The 18,122-nt window shown below is 55.8% G+C and overlaps 2 gene segments (V, D, J or C); both read right to left on the bottom strand.

Moving 5' to 3' along the window:
- The window catches only part of LOC142074572 (Ig gamma-3 chain C region-like), a 77,410-nt gene extending 75,652 nt beyond the window's left edge, over window positions 1-1,758 (bottom strand). Inside the window, 3 exon segments of the C gene segment in view lie at window positions 520-604; window positions 760-809; window positions 1,708-1,758. Coding sequence covers window positions 520-604; window positions 760-809; window positions 1,708-1,758 — 186 coding nt within the window.
- Window positions 1,759-5,254: 3,496 nt separating this feature from the next.
- Window positions 5,255-18,122, bottom strand: part of LOC142074571 (immunoglobulin heavy variable 3-23-like) — a 33,902-nt gene continuing 21,034 nt past the window's right edge. The window contains 2 exon segments of the V gene segment in view: window positions 5,255-5,266; window positions 5,690-5,774. Coding sequence covers window positions 5,255-5,266; window positions 5,690-5,774 — 97 coding nt within the window.

Here is an 18,122-nt window from a genome sequence, read left to right as displayed (position 1 = left end):
CAGGCCCAGATTTAGGCAAAAATGGTTGCAGGAGGAAACCCATCCCACTCTTGGGTGCAGAAATGGCAATAAAGGGCAAAAGCGTGGCCAGGTTTGCTTCAGAAGTGGCCAGGAAGGGGAAGAGGGCCCAGGCGGGGGCTGGTCCCCCGGGAAAGGCCCCCCCGGGCGCAGCCGCTGGCGGCGGCGGAGCTGAGCCCCCGGCACCGTTTTTGTCACCGCCGGCACCACCGTGACCAACCCAACCACCACCACTACCAGCACCCACGGTGACACAGGGGGGCACAAAATCCCCCCGGCGCAGCCCCCTCCTCTGCGGGGCCGCACGCCCGAGCGCCCACAGGCCGAGCTCCGCCCTCCCGCACCCCAAAAATTGCCCAAAAAGGGAAAAACAGCCCCAGATTTCATCCAAACCGACCCGAAAGCACAAAAGCAGCCCCACCTTTGCTGAAATGTCCCCAAGCAGCAAAAGCATCCCTGTTTTTAGGAGAAAAATTGCCATCAGAGGAAAATCATCCTCACGTTTGTTGAAAGTACGGCCACGGCGGGCAAAACATTCCCACGTTTCAGGCAATAGCGGGAATACGAAGCAAAAACATCCTCCCGCCTGGGGAAAAAAGGGCGATAAACAGCAAGAAATCCCCAGATCTGCTGTAAAAGCGGGCACGTAGGGAAAACATGCTCAGATTTGGGGAAAAATTGTCCCTAAAGAGCAAAACAGGCCCTGATTTGGGGCAAAACTGGACCGAAAAGGCAAAGCACCCCGAGATTGGCTCAAAAACGTAGCAGACAAGCCCAAAGAATGCCCAGATCTGGGACAAAAATGGCAACAGCGGGCAAAAATACCCCCCAATTTCCCACCGAAATGCCCATAACAAGCAACAGCAACCCCACGTCGAAGACAAAAATGGTTCTACGAAGGAAAACATGCCCAGGTTTGGGGGCAAAAAGGGCCATAAAGGGCAAAACATCCCCACATTGGCTGCAGAACCGGCCCCAACATCCAAAGCATCAGCGGAATTGGGGCAAAAATGGTCCTAGTGGGAAAAGCATCCCCCCGTTTGGTGCAAAAACTGACCATAAAGGGCAAAACTTGCCCAGATGTGGGGTAAGACGGGCACTAAAGCTCAAAACCATCCCCAAGTTTAGGGCATAAATGGTTGGAAGGGGAAAAACATCCCCACATTGCTGGCAAAAACGGCTGTCAAGGGCAAAACATCCCGAGATTTCGGGCAAAACTGGCCGTAAAGGGCAAAACGTCCCCAGAAACGGGGGAAAGCTGCACAGAAAGGGCAAAACATGCCCAGATTTGGGGCCAAAGTGGTCATAAAGGGCAAAAGCGTCCCCGCAAGACCTGCAAATATGGCCATAAAAGGCAAAACATGCCCGGATTTGGGACCAAAACGGCCTAAAGAGGCAAAACATCCCCCCCCTTGGCAGCAGAGGTGGCCCGAAAAGGCAAAAGCATCGGTGCTTTGGGGAAAAAGCGTCAAGAAAGGGTTAAACGTCCACAACTGGAGGGCAAAACTGGTCCTAAAAAGCAAATTGTCCCCAGATTTGCTGCAGAATCAGCCAGAGAGGACAAGAAATCCTCAAATTTGCTGCTGAAACGGCCAAAAAGAGGAAGTGGGGCCCAGGCGGGGGCTGGTCCCCCGGGAAAGGCCCCCCCGGGCGCAGCCGCTGGCGGCGGCGGAGCTGAGCCCCCGGCACCGTTTTTGTCACCGCCAGCACCACCGTGATAAGCACCATAACCATAACCATAACCACTACCAGCACCCACGGTGACACAGGGGGGCACAAAATCCCCCCGGCGCAGCCCCCTCCTCTGCGGGGCCGCACGCCCGAGCGCCCACAGGCCGAGCTCCGCCCTCCCGCACCCCAAAAATTGCCCCAAAAGGGAAAAACAGCCCCAGATTTGCTGCAAAACCGACCCGAAAGCGCAAAAGCAGCCCCACCTTTGCTGAAATGTCCCCAAGCAGCAAAAGCATCCCCGTTTTTAGGAGAAAAATTGCCATCAGAGGAAAATCATCCTCACGTTTGTTGAAAGTACGGCCACGGCGGGCAAAACATTCCCACGTTTCAGGCAATAGCGGGAATACGAAGCAAAAACATCCTCCCGCCTGGGGAAAAAAGGGCGATAAACAGCAAGAAATCCCCAGATCTGCTGTAAAAGCGGGCACGTAGGGAAAACATGCTCAGATTTGGGGAAAAATTGTCCCTAAAGAGCAAAACAGGCCCTGATTTGGGGCAAAACTGGACCGAAAAGGCAAAGCACCCCGAGATTGGCTCAAAAACGTAGCAGACAAGCCCAAAGAATGCCCAGATCTGGGACAAAAATGACAACAGCGGGCAAAAATACCCCCCAATTTCCCACCGAAATGCCCATAACAAGCAACAGCAACCCCACGTCGAAGACAAAAATGGTTCTAGGAAGGAAAACATGCCCAGGTTTGGGGGCAAAAACGGCCATAAAGGGCAAAACATCCCCACATTGGCTGCAGAACCGGCCCCAACATCCAAAGCATCAGCGGAATTGGGGCAAAAATGGTCCTAGTGGGAAAAGCATCCCCCCGTTTGGTGCAAAAACTGACCATAAAGGGCAAAACTTGCCCAGATGTGGGGTAAGACGGGCACTAAAGCTCAAAACCATCCCCAAGTTTAGGGCATAAATGGGTGGAAGGGGAAAAACATCCCCACATTGCTGGCAAAAACGGCTGTCAAGGGCAAAACATCCCGAGATTTCGGGCAAAACTGGCCGTAAAGGGCAAAACGTCCCCAGAAACGGGGGAAAGCTGCACAGAAAGGGCAAAACATGCCCAGATTTGGGGCCAAAGTGGTCATAAAGGGCAAAAGTGTCCCCGCAAGACCTGCAAATATGGCCATAAAAGGCAAAACATGCCCGGATTTGGGACCAAAACGGCCTAAAGAGGCAAAACATCCCCCCCCTTGGCAGCAGAGGTGGCCCGAAAAGGCAAAAGCATCGGTGCTTTGGGGAAAAAGCGTCAAGAAAGGGTTAAATGTCCACAACTGGAGGGCAAAACTGGTCCTAAAAAGCAAATTGTCCCCAGATTTGCTGCAGAATCAGCCAGAGAGGACAAGAAATCCTCAAATTTGCTGCTGAAACGGCCAAAAAGAGGAAGAGGGCCCAGGCAGGGGCTGGTCCCCCGGGAAAGGCCCCCCCGGGCGCAGCCGCTGGCGGCGGCGGAGCTGAGCCCCCGGCACCGTTTTTGTCACCGCCGGCACCACCGTGATAAGCACCATAACCATAACCATAACCACTACCAGCACCCACGGTGACACAGGGGGGCACAAAATCCCCCCGGCGCAGCCCCCTCCTCTGCGGGGCCGCACGCCCGAGCGCCCACAGGCCGAGCTCCGCCCTCCCGCACCCCAAAAACGCCCCGACACGCAGAAAATAACCCTGGATTTGGGGCACAACTGCCCCTTGGAGTGCAAAAACATTCCAGATTTGGGGAAAAAAACGTCCATCGGGTGGAAAAGCACCTCCAGTTTTGGGGGGGAAAATAGGTCGTACAATGAACGCCATCCTCATTGGTGCCAAAAATGGCCGTCAAGGGCAAAAAATCCCATCTTTCCTGCCAGGCTGCACAGAAGCCGCAAAACCAGTCTCATCTTGAGGGAAAAACGACCCTAAGTCGAAAAAAAAAGGACCCCATTTGCTGCCAAACCAACCACGAAGGGCAAAAGCATCCCCAGATTTGGCCAAAATGGTCCCTCAAGTGCCAAACGCCCCCAGACTCGCGGCCAAAGCCGGCGTTGAGGGAAAACGCGCCCATATTGGAAGAAAACGCCTTAAAAGGCAAAACGGGCCCAGATTTGCTGAGAAAACTGGGCACAAAAGCCCAAAGCGTGCCCACGTTTGGGGAAAAACTGGCCAGAAAGGGCAAAACCTGCCGGCCCTTGGCAAAAAATGGCCAGAAATGGCAGTAGAATCCTCCAGTTTGGGGCCAAAACGGGTCGAAAAGCCCAAATCGCCCCCGGATTTGGGTCGAGAAGGGCCCAAAGCGCCAAATCGCCCCCGGATTCGGGTCGAGAAGGGCCCAAAGCGCCAAATCGCCCCCGGATTCGGGTCGAGAAGGGCCCAAAGCGCCAAATCGCCCCCGGAGTTGGGGCAGAATTGACAATAAAGGGCAAAACAGGCCCAGATTTAGGCAAAAATGGTTGCAAGAGGAAACCCATCCCACTCTTGGGTGCAGAAATGGCAATAAAGGGCAAAAGCGTGGCCAGGTTTGCTTCAGAAGTGGCCAGGAAGGGGAAGAGGGCCCAGGCGGGGGCTGGTCCCCCGGGAAAGGCCCCCCCGGGCGCAGCCGCTGGCGGCGGCGGAGCTGAGCCCCCGGCACCGTTTTTGTCACCGCCGGCACCACCGTGATAAGCACCATAACCATAACCATAACCACTACCAGCACCCACGGTGACACAGGGGGGCACAAAATCCCCCCGGCGCAGCCCCCTCCTCTGCGGGGCCGCACGCCCGAGCGCCCACAGGCCGAGCTCCGCCCTCCCGCACCCCAAAACCATCCCGAAACGCCAAAAGCATCCCAAGTTTCGGTGCAAAACAGCCACGAAAGGCAAAACCTTCCCATAATTTGTTGCCAAAAGAGCTGGGAAGGGCAAATTCAACCCCGTTGTGGGGCCAAAACGCCCATAAAAGGCAGCAAAATGCTCCGAATCAGGGCAAAATTAGCCATAAAAGGCAAGATTTCCCCAGATTTGGGGCAAAAATGGCCATAAAAGGCAGAGAAATGCCGATATTTGAGGGAAAAGTGGCCGGAAAGGGCCAAACGGTTCCAGCTTGAGGGCCAAGGTGGCCGGAAACGGCAAAAACGTCCCCAAACTTAGGGCATAAAGAGTTCTAAAAGGAAAAGCGTGGCCAGATTTGTGCCAAAAATGGCCAAAAGGGAAAAATATCCTCAGATTTAGGGCAAAAGTGGCCATAAAAGGAAAAGTGTGCCCGATTTGGGTTGAGAATGGCCCCAAGAGTGAAAATGTGCCCAGACTGGGGTCAAAACTGGACAGAAAAGCCAAAGCGTGCCCAGATTTGGGGCAAAATTGCCCAAAGAAGGAAAAACATCTCCAGATTTGCTGAAAAATTGACAACAAAGGGGAAACCGTGCCCAGATTTTGGGCAGAAGCGATCCAAAAAGGCAAGGCATCACCACTTTCAGCCACAGCGCTATTCAAAGTCAAAAGTATTCCCAGATTTGCTGCAGAATCAGCCAGAGAGGACAAGAAATCCTCAAATTTGCTGCTGAAACGGCCAAAAAGAGGAAGTGGGGCCAAGCGGGGGCTGGTCCCCCGGGAAAGGCCCCCCCGGGCGCAGCCGCTGGCGGCGGCGGAGCTGAGCCCCGGCACCGTTTTTGTCACCGCCGGCACCACCGTGATCAGCCCAACCCCAACTACCACTACCAGCACCCACGGTGACACAGGGGGGCACAAAATCCCCCCGGCGCAGCCCCCTCCTCTGCGGGGCCGCACGCCCGAGCGCCCACAGGCCGAGCTCCGCCCTCCCGCACCCCAAAAATTGCCCCAAAAGGGAAAAACAGCCCCAGATTTGCTGCAAAACCGACCCGAAAGCGCAAAAGCAGCCCCACCTTTGCTGAAATGTCCCCAAGCAGCAAAAGCATCCCCGTTTTTAGGAGAAAAATTGCCATCAGAGGAAAATCATCCTCACGTTTGTTGAAAGTACGGCCACGGCGGGCAAAACATTCCCACGTTTCAGGCAATAGCGGGAATACGAAGCAAAAACATCCTCCCGCCTGGGGAAAAAAGGGCGATAAACAGCAAGAAATCCCCAGATCTGCTGTAAAAGCGGGCACGTAGGGAAAACATGCTCAGATTTGGGGAAAAATTGTCCCTAAAGAGCAAAACAGGCCCTGATTTGGGGCAAAACTGGACCGAAAAGGCAAAGCACCCCGAGATTGGCTCAAAAACGTAGCAGACAAGCCCAAAGAATGCCCAGATCTGGGACAAAAATGGCAACAGCGGGCAAAAATACCCCCCAATTTCCCACCGAAATGCCCATAACAAGCAACAGCAACCCCACGCCGAAGACAAAAATGGTTCTACGAAGGAAAACATGCCCAGGTTTGGGGGCAAAAATGGCCATAAAGGGCAAAACATCCCCACATTGGCTGCAGAACCGGCCCCAACATCCAAAGCATCAGCGGAATTGGGGCAAAAATGGTCCTAGTGGGAAAAGCATCCCCCCGTTTGGTGCAAAAACTGACCATAAAGGGCAAAACTTGCCCAGATGTGGGGTAAGACGGGCACTAAAGCTCAAAACCATCCCCAAGTTTAGGGCATAAATGGTTGGAAGGGGAAAAACATCCCCACATTGCTGGCAAAAACGGCTGTCAAGGGCAAAACATCCCGAGATTTTGGGCAAAACTGGCCGTAAAGGGCAAAACGTCCCCAGAAACGGGGGAAAGCTGCACAGAAAGGGCAAAACATGCCCAGATTTGGGGCCAAAGTGGTCATAAAGGGCAAAAGTGTCCCCGCAAGACCTGCAAATATGGCCATAAAAGGCAAAACATGCCCGGATGTGGGACCAAAACGGCCTAAAGAGGCAAAACATCCCCCCCCTTGGCAGCAGAGGTGGCTCGAAAAGGCAAAAGCATCGGTGCTTTGGGGAAAAAGCGTCAAGAAAGGGTTAAACGTCCACAACTGGAGGGCAAAACTGGTCCTAAAAAGCAAATTGTCCCCAGATTTGCTGCAGAATCAGCCAGAGAGGACAAGAAATCCTCAAATTTGCTGCTGAAACGGCCAAAAAGAGGAAGAGGGCCCAGGCGGGGGCTGGTCCCCCGGGAAAGGCCCCCCCGGGCGCAGCCGCTGGCGGCGGCGGAGCTGAGCCCCCGGCACCGTTTTTGTCACCGCCGGCACCACCGTGATAAGCACCATAACCACTACCAGCACCCACGGTGACACAGGGGGGCACAAAATCCCCCCGGCGCAGCCCCCTCCTCTGCGGGGCCGCACGCCCGAGCGCCCTCAGGCCGAGCTCCGCCCTCCCGCACCCCAAAAACGCCCCGACACGCAGAAAATAACCCTGGATTTGGGGCACAACTGCCCCTTAGAGTGCAAAAACATTCCAGATTTGGGGAAAAAAACGTCCATCGGGTGGAAAAGCACCTCCAGTTTTGGGGGGGAAAATAGGTCGTACAATGAACGCCATCCTCATTGGTGCAAAAAATGGCCGTCAAGGGCAAAAAATCCCATCTTTCCTGCCAGGCTGCACAGAAGCCGCAAAACCAGTCTCATCTTGAGGGAAAAACGACCCTAAGTCGAAAAAAAAAGGACCCCATTTGCTGCCAAACCAACCACGAAGGGCAAAAGCATCCCCAGATTTGGCCAAAATGGTCCCTAAAGTGCCAAACGCCCCCAGACTTGCGGCCAAAGCCGGCGTTGAGGGAAAACGCGCCCATAGTGGAAGAAAACGCCTTAAAAGGCAAAACGGGCCCAGATTTGCTGAGAAAACCGGGCACAAAAGCCCAAAGCGTGCCCACGTTTGGGGAAAAACTGGCCAGAAAGGGCAAAACCTGCCGGCCCTTGGCAAAAAATGGCCAGAAATGGCAGTAGAATCCTCCAGTTTGGGGCCAAAAGGGGTCGAAAAGCCCAAATCGCCCCCGGATTTGGGTCGAGAAGGGCCCAAAGCGCCAAATCGCCCCCGGAGTTGGGTCGAGAAGGGCCCAAAGCGCCAAATCGCCCCCGCATTTGGGTCAGGAAGGGCCCAAAGCGCCAAATCGCCCCCGCATTTGGGTCAGGAAGGGCCCAAAGCGCCAAATCGTCCCCGGAGTTGGGTCGAGAAGGGCCCAAAGCGCCAAATCGCCCCCGGATTCGGGTCGAGAAGGGCCCAAAGCGCCAAATCGCCCCTGGATTTGGGTCGAGAAGGGCCCAAAGCGCCAAATCGTCCCCGGAGTTGGGTCGAGAAGGGCCCAAAGCGCCAAATCGTCCCCGGATTCGGGTCGAGAAGGGCCCAAAGCGCCAAATCGCCCCCGGATTCGGGTCGAGAAGGGCCCAAAGCGCCAAATCGTCCCCGGAGTTGGGTCGAGAAGGGCCCAAAGCGCCAAATCGCCCCCGGATTCGGGTCGAGAAGGGCCCAAAGCGCCAAATCGCCCCCGGATTCGGGTCGAGAAGGGCCCAAAGCGCCAAATCGCCCCCGGAGTTGGGTCGAGAAGGGCCCAAAGCGCCAAATCGCCCCCGGAGTTGGGGCAAAATTGACAATAAAGGGCAAAACAGGCCCAGATTTAGGCAAAAATGGTTGCAAGAGGAAACCCATCCCACTCTTGGGTGCAGAAATGGCAATAAAGGGCAAAAGCGTGGCCAGGTTTGCTTCAGAAGTGGCCAGGAAGGGGAAGAGGGCCCAGGCGGGGGCTGGTCCCCCGGGAAAGGCCCCCCCGGGCGCAGCCGCTGGCGGCGGCGGAGCTGAGCCCCCAGCACCGTTTTTGTCACCGCCGGCACCACCGTGACCAGCCCAACCCCAATCAGCAGCACCAGCACCCACGGTGACACAGGGGGGCACAAAATCCCCCCGGCGCAGCCCCCTCCTCTGCGGGGCCGCACGCCCGAGCGCCCACAGGCCGAGCTCCGCCCTCCCGCACCCCAAAACCATCCCGAAACGCCAAAAGCATCCCAAGTTTCGGTGCAAAATGGCCACGATGGGCAAAACCTTCCCATAATTTGTTGCCAAAAGAGCTGGGAAGGGCAAATTCAAGCCCGTTGTGGGGCCAAAACGCCCATAAAAGGCAGCAAAATGCTCCGAATCAGGGCAAAATTAGCCATAAAAGGCAAGATTTCCCCAGATTTGGGGCAAAAATGGCCATAAAAGGCAGAGAAATGCCGATATTTGAGGGAAAAGTGGCCGGAAAGGGCCAAACGGTTCCAGCTTGGGGGCCAAGGTGGCCGGAAACGGCAAAAACGTCCCCAAACTTAGGGCATAAAGAGTTCTAAAAGGAAAAGAGTGGCCAGATTTGTGCCAAAAATGGCCAAAAGGGAAAAATATCCTCAGATTTAGGGCAAAAGTGGCCATAAAAGGAAAAGTGTGCCCGATTTGGGTTGAGAATGGCCCCAAGAGTGAAAATGTGCCCAGACTGGGGTCAAAACTGGACAGAAAAGCCAAAGCGTGCCCAGATTTGGGGCAAAATTGCCCAAAGAAGGAAAAACATCTCCAGATTTGCTGAAAAATTGACAACAAAGGGGAAACCATGCCCAGATTTTGGGCAGAAGCGATCCAAAAAGGCAAGGCATCACCACTTTCAGCCACAGCGATATTCAAAGTCAAAAGTATTCCCAGATTTGCTGCAGAATCAGCCAGAGAGGACAAGAAATCCTCAAATTTGCTGCTGAAACGGCCAAAAAGAGGAAGTGGGGCCCAGGCGGGGGCTGGTCCCCCGGGAAAGGCCCCCCCGGGCGCAGCCGCTGGCGGTGGCGGAGCTGAGCCCCCTGCACCGTTTTTGTCACCGCCGGCACCACCGTGATCAGCACCATAACCATAACCCCAACCACCACCACTACCAGCACCCACGGTGACACAGGGGGGCACAAAATCCCCCCGGCGCAGCCCCCTCCTCTGCGGGGCCGCACGCCCGAGCGCCCACAGGCCGAGCTCCGCCCTCCTGCACCCCAAAAATGCCCCGACACGCAGAAAATAACCCTGGATTTGGGGCACAACTGCCCCTTGGAGTGCAAAAACATTCCAGATTTGGGGAAAAAAACGTCCATCGGGTGGAAAAGCACCTCCAGTTTTAGGGGGGAAAATAGGTCGTACAATGAACGCCATCCTCATTGGTGCAAAAAATGGCCGTCAAGGGCAAAAAATCCCATCTTTCCTGCCAGGCTGCACAGAAGCCGCAAAACCAGTCTCATCTTGAGGGAAAAACGACCCTAAGTCGAAAAAAAAAGGACCCCATTTGCTGCCAAACCAACCACGAAGGGCAAAAGCATCCCCAGATTTGGCCAAAATGGTCCCTAAAGTGCCAAACGCCCCCAGACTCGCGGCCAAAGCCGGCGTTGAGGGAAAACGCGCCCATAGTGGAAGAAAACGCCTTAAAAGGCAAAACGGGCCCAGATTTGCTGAGAAAACTGGGCACAAAAGCCCAAAGCGTGCCCACGTTTGGGGAAAAACTGGCCAGAAAGGGCAAAACCTGCCGGCCCTTGGCAAAAAATGGCCAGAAATGGCAGTAGAATCCTCCAGTTTGGGGCCAAAAGGGGTCGAAAAGTCCAAATCGCCCCCAGATTTGGGTCGAGAAGGGCCCAAAGCGCCAAATCGCCCCCGGATTTGGGTCGAGAAGGGCCCAAAGCGCCAAATCGCCCCCGCATTTGGGTCGAGAAGGGCCCAAAGCGCCAAATCGCCCCCGCATTTGGGTCGAGAAGGGCCCAAAGCGCCAAATCGCCCCCGCATTTGGGTCGAGAAGGGCCCAAAGCGCCAAATCGCCCCCGGAGTTGGGTCGAGAAGGGCCCAAAGCGCCAAATCGCCCCCGGAGTTGGGTCGAGAAGGGCCCAAAGTGCCAAATCGCCCCCGGAGTTGGGTCGAGAAGGGCCCAAAGCGCCAAATCGCCCCCGGATTTGGGTCGAGAAGGGCCCAAAGCGCCAAATCGCCCCCGGAGTTGGGTCGAGAAGGGCCCAAAGCGCCAAATCGCCCCCGGATTTGGGTCAGGAAGGGCCCAAAGCGCCAAATCGCCCCCGGAGTTGGGTCGAGAAGGGCCCAGGGAGTCAAATCGCCCCCGCATTTGGGGCAGAATTGACAATAAAGGGCAAAACAGGCCCAGATTTAGGCAAAAATGGTTGCAAGAGGAAACCCATCCCACTCTTGGGTGCAGAAATGGCAATAAAGGGCAAAAGCGTGGCCAGGTTTGCTTCAGAAGTGGCCAGGAAGGGGAAGAGGGCCCAGGCGGGGGCTGGTCCCCCGGGAAAGGCCCCCCCGGGCGCAGCTGCTGGCGGCGGCGGAGCTGAGCCCCCGGCACCGTTTTTGTCACCGCCGGCACCACCGTGATCAGCACCAGCCCAACCACTACCAGCACCCACGGTGACACAGGGGGGCACAAAATCCCCCCGGCGCAGCCCCCTCCTCTGCGGGGCCGCACGCCCGAGCGCCCTCAGGCCGAGCTCCGCCCTCCCGCACCCCAAAACCATCCCTAAACGCCAAAAGCATCCCAAGTTTCGGTGCAAAACGGCCACGAAGAGCAAAACCTTCCCATAATTTGTTGCCAAAAGAGCTGGGAAGGGCAAATTCAACCCCGTTGTGGGGCCAAAACGCCCATAAAAGGCGGCAAAATGCTCCGAATCAGGGCAAAATTAGCCATAAAAGGCAAGATTTCCTCAGATTTGGGGCAAAAATGGCCATAAAAGGCAGAGAAATGCCAATATTTGAGGGAAAAGTGGCCGGAAAGGGCCAAACGGTTCCAGCTTGGGGGCCAAGGTGGCCGGAAATGGCAAAAACGTCCCCAAACTTAGGGCATAAAGAGTTCTAAAAGGAAAAGCGTGGCCAGATTTGTGCCAAAAATGGCCAAAAGGGAAAAATATCCTCACATTTAGGGCAAAAGTGGCCATAAAAGGAAAAGTGTGCCCGATTTGGGTTGAGAATGGCCCCAAGAGTGAAAATGTGCCCAGACTGGGGTCAAAACTGGACAGAAAAGCCAAAGCGTGCCCAGGTTTGGGGCAAAATTGCCCAAAGAAGGAAAAACATCTCCAGATTTGCTGAAAAATTGACAACAAAGGGGAAACCATGCCCAGATTTGGGGCAGAAGCGATCCAAAAAGGCAAGGCATCACCACTTTCAGCCACAGCGCTATTCAAAGTCAAAAGTATTCCCAGATTTGCTGCAGAATCAGCCAGAGAGGACAAGAAATCCTCAAATTTGCTGCTGAAACGGCCAAAAAAGGAAGTGGGGCCAAGCGGGGGCTGGTCCCCCGGGAAAGGCCCCCCCGGGCGCAGCCGCTGGCGGCGGCGGAGCTGAGCCCCCGGCACCGTTTTTGTCACCGCCGGCACCACCGTGATCAACACCCCAACCACCACCACCACCAGCACCCACGGTGACACAGGGGGGCACAAAATCCCCCCGGCGCAGCCCCCTCCTCTGCGGGGCCGCACGCCCGAGCGCCCACAGGCCGAGCTCCGCCCTCCTACACCCCAAAAACGCCCCGACACGCAGAAAATAACCCTGGATTTGGGGCACAACTGGCCCTTGGAGTGCAAAAACATTCCAGATTTGGGGAAAAAAACGTCCATCGGGTGGAAAAGCACCTCCAGTTTCAGGGGGGAAAATAGGTCGTACAATGAACGCCATCCTCGTTGGTGCAAAAAATGGCCGTCAAGGGCAAAAAATCCCATCTTTCCTGCCAGGCTGCACATAAGCAGCAAAACCAGTCTCATCTTGAGGGAAAAACGACCTTAAGTCGAAAAAAAAAGGACCCCATTTGCTGCCAAACCAACCACGAAGGGCAAAAGCATCCCCAGATTTGGCCAAAATGGTCCCTAAAGTGCCAAACGCCCCCAGACTCGCGGCCAAAGCCGGCGTTGAGGGAAAACGCGCCCATAGTGGAAGAAAACGCCTTAAAAGGCAAAACGGGCCCAGATTTGCTGAGAAAACCGGGCACAAAAGCCCAAAGCGTGCCCACGTTTGGGGAAAAACTGGCCAGAAAGGGCAAAACCTGCCGGCCCTTGGCAAAAAATGGCCAGAAATGGCAGTAGAATCCTCCAGTTTGGGGCCAAAAGGGGTCGAAAAGCCCAAATCGCCCCCGGAGTTGGGTCGAGAAGGGCCCAAAGCGCCAAATCGCCCCCGGAGTTGGGTCGAGAAGGGCCCAAAGCGCCAAATCGCCCCCGGATTCGGGTCGAGAAGGGCCCAAAGCGCCAAATCGCCCCCGGATTCGGGTCGAGAAGGGCCCAAAGCGCCAAATCGCCCCCGCATTTGGGTCGAGAAGGGCCCAAAGCGCCAAATCGCCCCCGGAGTTGGGTCGAGAAGGGCCCAAAGCGCCAAATCGCCCCCGGAGTTGGGTCGAGAAGGGCCCAAAGCGCCAAATCGCCCCCGGATTCGGGTCGAGAAGGGCCCAGGGAGCCAAATCGCCCCCGGATTTGGGGCAGAATTGACAATAAAGGGCAAAACAGGCCCAGATTTAGGCAAAAATGGTTGCAGGAGGAAACCCATCCCACTCTTGGGTGCAGAAATGGCAATAAAGGGCAAAAGCGTGGCCAGGTTTGCTTCAGAAGTGGCCAGGAAGGGGAAGAGGGCCCAGGCGGGGGCTGGTCCCCCGGGAAAGGCCCCCCCGGGCGCAGCCGCTGGCGGCGGCGGAGCTGAGCCCCCGGCACCGTTTTTGTCACCGCCGGCACCACCGTGACCAACCCAACCACCACCACTACCAGCACCCACGGTGACACAGGGGGGCACAAAATCCCCCCGGCGCAGCCCCCTCCTCTGCGGGGCCGCACGCCCGAGCGCCCACAGGCCGAGCTCCGCCCTCCCGCACCCCAAAAATTGCCCAAAAAGGGAAAAACAGCCCCAGATTTCATCCAAACCGACCCGAAAGCGCAAAAGCAGCCCCACCTTTGCTGAAATGTCCCCAAGCAGCAAAAGCATCCCTGTTTTTAGGAGAAAAATTGCCATCAGAGGAAAATCATCCTCACGCTTGTTGAAAGTACGGCCACGGCGGGCAAAACATTCCCACGTTTCAGGCAATAGCGGGAATACGAAGCAAAAACATCCTCCCGCCTGGGGAAAAAAGGGCGATAAACAGCAAGAAATCCCCAGATCTGCTGTAAAAGCGGGCACGTAGGGAAAACATGCTCAGATTTGGGGAAAAATTGTCCCTAAAGAGCAAAACAGGCCCTGATTTGGGGCAAAACTGGACCGAAAAGGCAAAGCACCCCGAGATTGGCTCAAAAACGTAGCAGACAAGCCCAAAGAATGCCCAGATCTGGGACAAAAATGGCAACAGCGGGCAAAAATACCCCCCAATTTCCCACCGAAATGCCCATAACAAGCAACAGCAACCCCACGCCGAAGACAAAAATGGTTCTACGAAGGAAAACATGCCCAGGTTTGGGGGCAAAAATGGCCATAAAGGGCAAAACATCCCCACATTGGCTGCAGAACCGGCCCCAACATCCAAAGCATCAGCGGAATTGGGGCAAAAATGGTCCTAGTGGGAAAAGCATCCCCCCGTTTGGTGCAAAAACTGACCATAAAGGGCAAAACTTGCCCAGATGTGGGGTAAGACGGGCACTAAAGCTCAAAACCATCCCCAAGTTTAGGGCATAAATGGTTGGGAGGGGAAAAACATCCCCACATTGCTGGCAAAAACGGCTGTCAAGGGCAAAACATCCCGAGATTTCGGGCAAAACTGGCCGTAAAGGGCAAAACGTCCCCAGAAACGGGGGAAAGCTGCACAGAAAGGGCAAAACATGCCCAGATTTGGGGCCAAAGTGGTCATAAAGGGCAAAAGCGTCCCCGCAAGACCTGCAAATATGGCCATAAAAGGCAAAACATGCCCGGATTTGGGACCAAAACGGCCTAAAGAGGCAAAACATCCCCCCCCTTGGCAGCAGAGGTGGCCCGAAAAGGCAAAAGCATCGGTGCTTTGGGGAAAAAGCGTCAAGAAAGGGTTAAACGTCCACAACTGGAGGGCAAAACTGGTCCTAAAAAGCAAATTGTCCCCAGATTTGCTGCAGAATCAGCCAGAGAGGACAAGAAATCCTCAAATTTGCTGCTGAAACGGCCAAAAAGAGGAAGAGGGCCCAGGCAGGGGCTGGTCCCCCGGGAAAGGCCCCCCCGGGCGCAGCCGCTGGCGGCGGCGGAGCTGAGCCCCCGGCACCGTTTTTGTCACCGCCGGCACCACCGTGATAAGCACCATAACCATAACCATAACCACTACCAGCACCCACGGTGACACAGGGGGGCACAAAATCCCCCCGGCGCAGCCCCCTCCTCTGCGGGGCCGCACGCCCGAGCGCCCTCAGGCCGAGCTCCGCCCTCCCGCACCCCAAAAACGCCCCGACACGCAGAAAATAACCCTGGATTTGGGGCACAACTGCCCCTTGGAGTGCAAAAACATTCCAGATTTGGGGAAAAAAGACGTCCATCGGGTGGAAAAGCACCTCCAGTTTTGGGGGGGAAAATAGGTCGTACAATGAACGCCATCCTCATTGGTGCAAAAAATGGCCGTCAAGGGCAAAAAATCCCATCTTTCCTGCCAGGCTGCACAGAAGCCGCAAAACCAGTCTCATCTTGAGGGAAAAACGACCCTAAGTCGAAAAAAAAAGGACCCCATTTGCTGCCAAACCAACCACGAAGGGCAAAAGCATCCCCAGATTTGGCCAAAATGGTCCCTAAAGTGCCAAACGCCCCCAGACTCGCGGCCAAAGCCGGCGTTGAGGGAAAACGCGCCCATAGTGGAAGAAAACGCCTTAAAAGGCAAAACGGGCCCAGATTTGCTGAGAAAACCGGGCACAAAAGCCCAAAGCGTGCCCACGTTTGGGGAAAAACTGGCCAGAAAGGGCAAAACCTGCCGGCCCTTGGCAAAAAATGGCCAGAAATGGCAGTAGAATCCTCCAGTTTGGGGCCAAAAGGGGTCGAAAAGCCCAAATCGCGCCCAGATTTGGGTCGAGAAGGGCCCAAAGCGCCAAATCGCCCCCGGAGTTGGGTCGAGAAGGGCCCAAAGCGCCAAATCGCCCCCGGATTCGGGTCGAGAAGGGCCCAAAGCGCCAAATCGCCCCCGGATTCGGGTCGAGAAGGGCCCAAAGCGCCAAATCGCCCCCGGAGTTGGGTCGAGAAGGGCCCAAAGCGCCAAATCGCCCCCGGAGTTGGGTCGAGAAGGGCCCAAAGCGCCAAATCGCCCCCGGAGTTGGGTCGAGAAGGGCCCAAAGCGCCAAATCGCCCCCGGATTCGGGTCGAGAAGGGCCCAGGGAGCCAAATCGCCCCCGGATTTGGGGCAGAATTGACAATAAAGGGCAAAACAGGCCCAGATTTAGGCAAAAATGGTTGCAGGAGGAAACCCATCCCACTCTTGGGTGCAGAAATGGCAATAAAGGGCAAAAGCGTGGCCAGGTTTGCTTCAGAAGTGGCCAGGAAGGGGAAGAGGGCCCAGGCGGGGGCTGGTCCCCCGGGAAAGGCCCCCCCGGGCGCAGCCGCTGGCGGCGGCGGAGCTGAGCCCCCGGCACCGTTTTTGTCACCGCCGGCACCACCGTGATCAGTACCCCAACTACCACTACCAGCACCCACGGTGACACAGGGGGGCACAAAATCCCCCCGGCGCAGCCCCCTCCTCTGCGGGGCCGCACGCCCGAGCGCCCACAGGCCGAGCTCCGCCCTCCCGCACCCCAAAAATTGCCCAAAAAGGGAAAAACAGCCCCAGATTTCATCCAAAACCGACCCGAAAGCGCAAAAGCAGCCCCACCTTTGCTGAAATGTCCCCAAGCAGCAAAAGCATCCCCGTTTTTAGGAGAAAAATTGCCATCAGAGGAAAATCATCCTCACGTTTGTTGAAAGTACGGCCACGGCGGGCAAAACATTCCCACGTTTCAGGCAATAGCGGGAATACGAAGCAAAAACATCCTCCCGCCTGGGGAAAAAAGGGCGATAAACAGCAAGAAATCCCCAGATCTGCTGTAAAAGCGGGCACGTAGGGAAAACATGCTCAGATTTGGGGAAAAATTGTCCCTAAAGAGCAAAACAGGCCCTGATTTGGGGCAAAACTGGACCGAAAAGGCAAAGCACCCCGAGATTGGCTCAAAAACGTAGCAGACAAGCCCAAAGAATGCCCAGATCTGGGACAAAAATGGCAACAGCGGGCAAAAATACCCCCCAATTTCCCACCGAAATGCCCATAACAAGCAACAGCAACCCCACGTCGAAGACAAAAATGGTTCTACGAAGGAAAACATGCCCAGGTTTGGGGGCAAAAAGGGCCATAAAGGGCAAAACATCCCCACATTGGCTGCAGAACCGGCCCCAACATCCAAAGCATCAGCGGAATTGGGGCAAAAATGGTCCTAGTGGGAAAAGCATCCCCCCGTTTGGTGCAAAAACTGACCATAAAGGGCAAAACTTGCCCAGATGTGGGGTAAGACGGGCACTAAAGCTCAAAACCATCCCCAAGTTTAGGGCATAAATGGGTGGAAGGGGAAAAACATCCCCACATTGCTGGCAAAAACGGCTGTCAAGGGCAAAACATCCCGAGATTTCGGGCAAAACTGGCCGTAAAGGGCAAAACGTCCCCAGAAACGGGGGAAAGCTGCACAGAAAGGGCAAAACATGCCCAGATTTGGGGCCAAAGTGGTCATAAAGGGCAAAAGCGTCCCCGCAAGACCTGCAAATATGGCCATAAAAGGCAAAACATGCCCGGATTTGGGACCAAAACGGCCTAAAGAGGCAAAACATCCCCCCCCTTGGCAGCAGAGGTGGCCCGAAAAGGCAAAAGCATCGGTGCTTTGGGGAAAAAGCGTCAAGAAAGGGTTAAACGTCCACAACTGGAGGGCAAAACTGATCCTAAAAAGCAAATTGTCCCCAGATTTGCTGCAGAATCAGCCAGAGAGGACAAGAAATCCTCAAATTTGCTGCTGAAACGGCCAAAAAGAGGAAGAGGGCCCAGGCGGGGGCTGGTCCCCCGGGAAAGGCCCCCCCGGGCGCAGCCGCTGGCGGCGGCGGAGCTGAGCCCCCGGCACCGTTTTTGTCACCGCCGGCACCACCGTGATAAGCACCATAACCATAACCATAACCACTACCAGCACCCACGGTGACACAGGGGAGCACAAAATCCCCCCGGCGCAGCCCCCTCCTCTGCGGGGCCGCACGCCCGAGCGCCCACAGGCCGAGCTCCGCCCTCCCGCACCCCAAAAACGCCCCGACACGCAGAAAATAACCCTGGATTTGGGGCACAACTGCCCCTTGGAGTGCAAAAACATTCCAGATTTGGGGAAAAAAACGTCCATCGGGTGGAAAAGCACCTCCAGTTTCAGGGGGGAAAATAGGTCGTACAATGAACGCCATCCTCGTTGGTGCAAAAAATGGCCGTCAAGGGCAAAAAATCCCATCTTTCCTGCCAGGCTGCACAGAAGCAGCAAAACCAGTCTCATCTTGAGGGAAAAACGACCCTAAGTCGAAAAAAAAAGGACCCCAT

This window comes from Calonectris borealis, chromosome 38 (genome assembly GCF_964195595.1).
Source record: "Calonectris borealis chromosome 38, bCalBor7.hap1.2, whole genome shotgun sequence".
Taxonomy (NCBI): Eukaryota; Metazoa; Chordata; class Aves; order Procellariiformes; family Procellariidae; genus Calonectris; species Calonectris borealis.
This window is presented reverse-complemented; position numbering and strand designations above follow the sequence as displayed.